This window comes from Cherax quadricarinatus, chromosome 60 (genome assembly GCF_038502225.1).
Source record: "Cherax quadricarinatus isolate ZL_2023a chromosome 60, ASM3850222v1, whole genome shotgun sequence".
NCBI lineage: Eukaryota > Metazoa > Arthropoda > Malacostraca > Decapoda > Parastacidae > Cherax > Cherax quadricarinatus.
In genome coordinates this window covers 10,591,832-10,599,467 of record NC_091351.1, presented here as the reverse complement: position 1 = coordinate 10,599,467, position 7,636 = coordinate 10,591,832, and the positions used below count along the sequence as shown (strand labels likewise).

At 36.9% G+C, this 7,636-nt stretch overlaps 1 protein-coding gene across 3 annotated transcripts in view; it reads right to left on the bottom strand.

Annotated features, from left to right (window-relative positions):
- Window positions 1–859: 859 nt before the first annotated feature.
- Window positions 860–7,636, bottom strand: part of LOC128694399 (caveolin-1-like) — a 76,160-nt gene continuing 69,383 nt past the window's right edge. For all 3 annotated transcript variants that reach the window (XM_070097926.1, XM_070097924.1, XM_070097925.1), the window contains exons 3-4: window positions 4,804–4,983; window positions 860–2,878 (exon numbers count right to left, since the gene is read on the bottom strand). In XM_070097926.1, coding sequence (XP_069954027.1) covers window positions 2,678–2,878; window positions 4,804–4,983 — 381 coding nt within the window. In that variant the 3' untranslated portion in view covers window positions 860–2,677. The remainder of the gene's footprint in view (window positions 2,879–4,803; window positions 4,984–7,636) is intronic.

Sequence of the window (7,636 nt, the reverse complement as noted above, 5' to 3'; positions counted from 1 at the left end):
TTTACCGACTCTGTCGTTAAGTGAAGAGAGGCTATATTATAGTGTAAACATGTTACCAGACTTTTTTATGCATTTGAAAGTGAAAAAAAGGCTATGTTTCACTTACAGTGATTTTCGCTTTACAGCAGTAGTCCGGAACCTAACCTGCTGTATGAGCAGGACCTGCCTGTATGTGCTATATCACAGTGTAAGGGATTCTAAATACATAATTAATGTATCAAATTACTTCATAATAGTACCCTGCTGTTAAGACACAATTAACAAAACATGACCTACCAACATTACACATTAGTTCACATAATGGTGACATTCTCACCAGCACAAGAGTTAACACATAACTGTATTACACTAAGATACACTAACACTCTAGGAGCCTCTAACAACTGGTGTTGCACCATTGAAAAGTTCTTGATCCAAAGAATCTGAGTTCCTTTACATTTCCTTGGCTCACAGCTGATTACCTTCCATTCCCCAGGTGCTGTAATGACCCTCAAGGTTTCAGGGCTTCCAGTGAATAATAATAATAATAGCCGTGAGAATACAGCTATCACGAAAATTAGTATATGTATACATATCTAAGAGTAAATATTTTTAGAATTCCTGATTATGTTATATTAGTGGTGAAGCACTAAAGTAGCATATAGGCATGCAAGGTAATCAGCTTGGATCCAAGGAAAGGGAGAGCATAACTGTGAACAATAACATGAATGAAAATAACGAGATTCTAATCTCGCTATCCTGTAGTTACATCACAGATGGTATATAATATATATATATATATATATATATATATATATATATATATATATATATATATATATATATATATATATATATATATTAGACAGATATATAAGAAACTATGTCTACTATTACTACAAGTAATTATCATTCTAAGTGTAACACACATCACACACACACACACACACTTAAATAAGTTTGTACATGAATACAAATCACAACATTGTGATTTTTGTGTAAAAATAATTTTTTTTTGTCTCAAATGCATCTGGAGGGCACATTAATCTTCTATAACTGTGCAATATTTACGCAGTGGAAGCGAGCTGGTCTAATGGTCCGTTCTTGGTCATGCTTAGTACTGGTAAGGAAAGGATAATACTTAGTACTGGTAAGGAAAGGATAATACTTAGTACTGGTAAGGAGAGGAAATATCTTTAACTATATCCCTTGTATGGATGAAGATCTTTATAGCCCTTGTAAGGATGAGGAAGGATCTTTAATAGCCCTTGTAAGGATGAGGAAGGATCTTTATCTATCACCCCTGTAAGGATGAGGAAGGATCTATAACTAGCCCCTGTAAGGATGAGGAAGGATCTATAGCTAGCCCTTGTAAGGATGAGGAAGGAGCTATAGCTAGCCCTTGTAAGGATGAGGAAGGATCTATAACTAGCCCTTGTAAGAATGAGGAAGCATCTTTTAACTATAGCCCTTGTAAGGTTAGGGAAGGATCTTCACTATAGCCCTTGTAAGGATGAGGATGGATCTTTAACCATTGCCCTTGTAAGGAGGAGAATTATATAGAAACATTGAGTAGATACAGTACCAGGAGAAAGCAGATTAAAAAAGGTAGCCCATCCACCTTTGCCGTTTTACATGAACAGGAACGTGTGTAGTTTACATAACTAAGGGTACTCTGGCTTTTATTCTCTACTATTGCATGTTTTACTTAGCATCAACAAAAGACATTTGCAACCTGCTTCCACTGCTATAAATCTATTCTGACAAAAACAGTATTAAAAAGAGAGAATATATTAAAATATAATGAGTCAATGGTGGATTGAGTTTTAAAACGACATAAAAGGAAGAAAATGTTAATATGGAAACTAAACATTAATAAATAAATGCTTTTCTTTTTTTACTGTCCTCCATGTTTACTAGTATGTATTATGAGTGTAACCCAAAATCTACTAACTGTTGGTTATGCAAGTCAAATAGTAAAGACGTGTTGCAGAACAAGCGTTTACTGATGCAACGTTCCTCCTTGTCTATGACTTGATAAAGCATTACACAGAGTGAAACGTTATTTTCCAAAAAATTCTTGTTCAGGAATTTTTTTCTTTACTACTGTAGCAGTACGACATTCTGATCCAAGTAAAATATTCTTTATTTTATAAGTAAAGACTGGATGATCAATACTAGATACAAAAATTTAATATAAAATTCATAAATTTCACAAAATAATGTATGCAACTCTATCAATAGCCTACATTATCTTAGATGTTTCCTTTAATACAGCGAGTGGAAACACAGGAACATGAGTAATGCTTATGTATCCAGCGGCTATCATAGACCAAAGTGTGTTTTAAGCTTGGTCTAGTATAGCAGTGTACAGAGCATATTACAAGACCAAACTGTATATTAAGCTTAGTCTGTTATAAATAATCTGTTCCGTCTTAAGAATGCAAAATCCATTTCAGTGTTGCATCGGAAATATATACATCAGAAGTTACATTGATCATGTTGATTAAATTAACTGCAGTAATGGACCAATTTGTTATATTAGTAAACATTTTTCCCTGCACAACTGTATATTTTCTTTCCAAAGTATTATTTTTGTATTTCTTAGTAGCTGGTGGTCCTCGTCATCAAGTAGGGTTTGGCCGACATTCGTCCACAGCTTCCCTAAAGCGACCTTCTGCAGTAGCGAGACCAGAGTTCAAACATTGAAATAGTCGCTACTTTGAGTAGCACTGCCATCCGGGAGCCTCTGGTAGCGCACATAAGCCTTGGAGAAGATCAAGCCACACATCTCAGCCACTGGACTGCAGAGTGCAACCAGACATGTCTCCCAGTACTTCCTGATGGTGGCACAATTGATCTTCCAGCATCGCAAACACGGTCCAACACACCACACTTGCTGTTAGGAGAGGATGGTTTTGGTCAGATATTTTTCTTTTGCAGTGAAGGGTAATATTAGATATATGGTTATTATGTGTATACATTACTTGTTGATGGTTCTGAAGATTGTGGTCTTCGTGGCTCGATCACAGGACAAATCTCCTGGAAATAAGTCACTGTGACTTTTCCTGGGTTGTCCTAGGCAATTTACACATATGTTACTATGGATGATAATTGTGTTACTGTATTTGTGTGTACCTGTACCTAGAGAAACTTTCTTAGAGATTTCTCAGTAAGATTTGTCCATAGGCAACTTGTGTGATTTATTTATATGGGAAATGTCTGCTGATTAGAAATACCAATACCGAGAAAAGCTTAATTTGAAATTCTTATGTTAATTTGCAATATTTCGGATATCGTAATGTAATCTATAATAAAAAAAGACTTGATATATGAATGATGGTAGTATTACTCTGCCCCTCTGAGAGGCATATCTTGATGCTGATGAAGGCTTTGGAGCCAAGGAAATGTAGTTACCATCTTTCTAAGATCAAATCTAAATATATACCATTCCAAGGTGCTGTGACCCTTACAGCTTAGACGCTTTCCCATGAATACAAATAATATGTCACATTACAGGTTATATGTCAACACATTCCCATGCATAAAACAGTACCTGCTCATGGACTTTCTGTGTATTAACAAATGTATATTTTGACCCTTCTGGCCATCATGCATAAGTGAACGAGCCTAAATGAGGAACATCATGATGTGCACAGTTAAGCTGTTTATTTTAACATGAATAACGTAAACGCATTCTAATATTGTATAAATTGGCAAAAAATTACCGATATTTCGTAGTTTTGAAATTATGGATATAAATATAAAGACCCTTAATGTAATGCTACTAAATTCCTGCTATTGTGGAAATGAACCCCTCAAGGGAGGTTCCTTGATGCTGGTGAGGGGCTCTTGATCTAGGGAATTGGATAGGTGCTCGAGTTCCCTGAATGTCTTCCATATCCCCCCACATGCGCTGTATAATCCTATGGGTTTAGCGCTCTTCCATGATTATAATAATAATGTGGAGGTGAAGGAGAGTCAGTTTGGTCTGACATCCACATGTGAACAGCACCTAAGGTTACAATGCTCTTACATAGTATCTATCCTGAATACTTCATCTATCAACATTGATAAGGTAAGTAACTTGTCATTCAAAAGAGAACAGTGTAGAGAAGGGATTCAGAATTCCTCTCTGTCAAAAAAGTACTGTACATCCTACATTGATACCTAAGAATCATTAGTTAACTAGGTTGTTTGTTGATAAGGCCCACAACCATGTGTATCACAGTGGAGTCCAGGATACATTATGTCACGAGATGATGCAGGGAATTTTAATTTTTTTTTCGGAGTTTCAGTATGGAACTCTACCGCACTCCCATGTCTTGTAATTCAAGAAAAAGATTAATTTATTTATTAATTAAATCTTGTTACATTAATCTATTTTTGTGTGTTGCCTAAATTTTATTCCATTTAGGCTGTATTCTTTTAGGTCCACTGTTACCCTGTGTCCTACTGCTCTCCCACTTTCATCATAATATACAGTGGACCCCCGCATAACGATTACCTCCGAATGTGACCAATTATGTAAGTGCGTTTGTACGTGTATGTTTGGGGGTCTGAAATGGACTAATCTACTTCACAATATTTCTTATGGGAACAAATTCGGTCAGTACTGGCACCTGAACATACTTCTAGAGTGAAAAAATATCGTTAACCGGGGGTCCACTGTAGTTTGTCTGTCAAGAGTGTGCAAATTCAATGCCTTCACACTATATACACCTCACGATGAATATTACCTTCCTAATCTAGCCTTAGTCTCCTCCACACTTACATTAATGAATATTCCTTTCCTCTACTATGCTTAGTCTCCTCCACACTTACGTTGAAGGCTAGACAGGCAAACTGACACCCATTGGCGAATGCAATGAATGGAGCGAAGATGATAACGAGGAAAACATAGCAGCACTCTTCGGTTCTGTCATAGCAGCGATTAGCACAGTTCCAGCAGGCGTCAGGGGTCCTCAGTCCCTCCGGCTCCGCGATGATATCATCCCACTGGATCTGTCAACCACAAAATATTATTTGTAAGGAGTAATCTCTTGCACACTGCAGGTAGAAAGGCAGTTTTAGACAGAAGTAGAGGTAGTAAAACTTGTAGGTTCTGATAATGTTATATGCAGACCCTGATCCACCATGAGGCCTGGTCTCAGACTGAGCCGTGGGGGCGTTGACCCCCAAAACCTTCTCCAGGTAAACTCCAGTTAATGTATTTGGGGAGAAGAGAGAGAGGTCTTTCAAGAGCTAAAATTCGGTGTGATTTAGTAGGCAAAAAACACTGATTACCTCCCATTACCCAGGCAGTGTATGAGCTGTACAGGTTTAGCGCTTCCCTATAATAATAATTTAGGAGTCAAATGAAAAAATGGAACTCCGCCCTGCTCCAAAATAATAATTAGTGTAAAACCAAAGGATGTTAAAGAGAGAAGTTAGGCATTCAAGAAACAGAAAATAAAGAATAAAAAGACACAATACCATGACGGACAATACACAATTAACCCGCACATGGAAGAAAGAAACTTTGAACGACGTTTCGGTCCCACTTGGATTAGTTAATGGTCCAAGTCTGACTGAAACATAGTCATAAGTTTTTCTCGAATGTGCCGGTTATTTACTTAAACAGAATATGGGTGGGTGAAATATTTTCACTTGTTTTTATTAGCAGATTTTTTTATAAAGAAGATTACGATAGTATAACCGTAGCAGTGTAGAAAGTATGTAAAAAAAAGTCATGGGGTCTTAAAAAAAGTGTTCTAGTGATTATTTTTTTTAAATACATGTATTGCAGACAATATAAAAGTTACCAGGAGGATTAACACTTGAGATTATTGATATAATAATAAAAAAATATACAGCTCAGTGTGAGGATATGTTTTGCCCAGCATTTGGATTCTCCCAGCCATAAGTCATTTTGACTTTTATTTTTTTTTTTGGGGGGGGGGGTTATCCTAGGTAATTTACACTATGTATGTTGATTGAACTTGTGTGTCCCTGTGTCTATATAAACTTAGCAGATACTGACAGTTTCTTCACACAATGGTTTTTTTGTTTCCTTGAAAATTAACAATAACCTGGGTTCATTAGAGATTTTAGATTTTGCCACCGAAGTGGCTAGTTTATTGTGCACCCCATATCCATCCTGTGGACGGTAGCGCGAGAGCATATGGATACACAAAAGGCCTAGGAACTAGGCCCCAAAGGGTTAACAGGAATACATATGGATTTATATCTACATATCTATAGTTCACTTATCTGTTACAAGCAAATTTAGGAAATTTGCTTAGTATATCTGGTATCTTATTTTCATTAATAAGATATCTTGACATGTCACATAGGTTATTATACTGTCTGTCTCTGTATTCCTCAATAAGTGGACAATTAAGCACATAGTGTTCAAGAGAGTGACCATATGCCTGATCACATAATTTACATTTAGTTTGATCATCATCTGTGTGTCTCCCAAACTGCCAGAAGTACTTGTAACCAAGCCTAAGCCTGGCCACTACAACATCAGTCAGTCTGTTCACATTGCAAGTTGCTCCATAAACATACTTATCTACGTTCATGTTATCATAGTGGGTTATAGATCTACTCAGGCTTCTAACTGCATTCCTATAACAATCATTTTCATTATTTACTTCTCTCCTAATATTATTCCTAATGCTAGACACAGTTATACCAAAGTTATATTCTACATTCTCCTTCTCGATACTCTTCTTGGCTAACATATCAACTTTATCATGAAGGAGTAATCCAATGTGTGATGGGATCCATAGCAATTGTACATTAATTCCTTTGTCCCTAATTTTTGAGTATCTATACCTGGCTTCCCCAATGAGCATGTTGTTGGAGTCATTATATGAGCCAAGAGCCTTCAATGATGACATAGAATCAGTAATGATGATAGAGTCAAGCTCAGTGTCATAGGTTAGCTTTAGCGCCATTAGGATTGCAAACAATTCAGTTGCAGTGTAGACGCCCAGTTGTTAATTCTTATGCCTAACTCAACAAATTTATTATCGTTCTTAACTAGGGAGGTGGCAACAAGAGCAGATGCAGCCCTGCCAGAAGACTCCTGTTTAGATCCATCAGTGTATATAACTTGTGATAACTTGTTACTACCAGCTAGGTGAGAAATTTCTTCTTGAGCAGTTGCTCTAACAAGAGATTTAAGGAAGGGATTACTAGCAATGAGCTTCTTGGGAGGGACTTGTAGGTATGTGATATTAAATGAACACATCTTCCATGGAGGGGTGAAATGCTCTTGTTGCCTACAGTGATACAGTTCATGCAGGTTATAAAACTTAATGCAATTGCACGTTTTCACAATCCATTTAGATCTGTGTGTATTTACCTCTAGACACTTGGTAAGATTCACTGTGACAGTGTCTGGTTCGTTTCTCAACATTCTAATACCGAGTACAGTGTTAATTTCAACAATCCTATCACTGATACTAGAAATACCAAGCTCCTTCCTCATGTTAAGAACTTTTGTAGATCTGGGACAGCCAAGAATAATCCTGAGAGCTTCATTTTGCATTAACTCCAAGGGTCGGAGAGAACTTTCTCTAGCTAATATCAACATGGGAGCAGCATAATCAATTAAGGACCTAACATAGGCTATGTACATCATTCTCACGATTCTCACATTTGCACC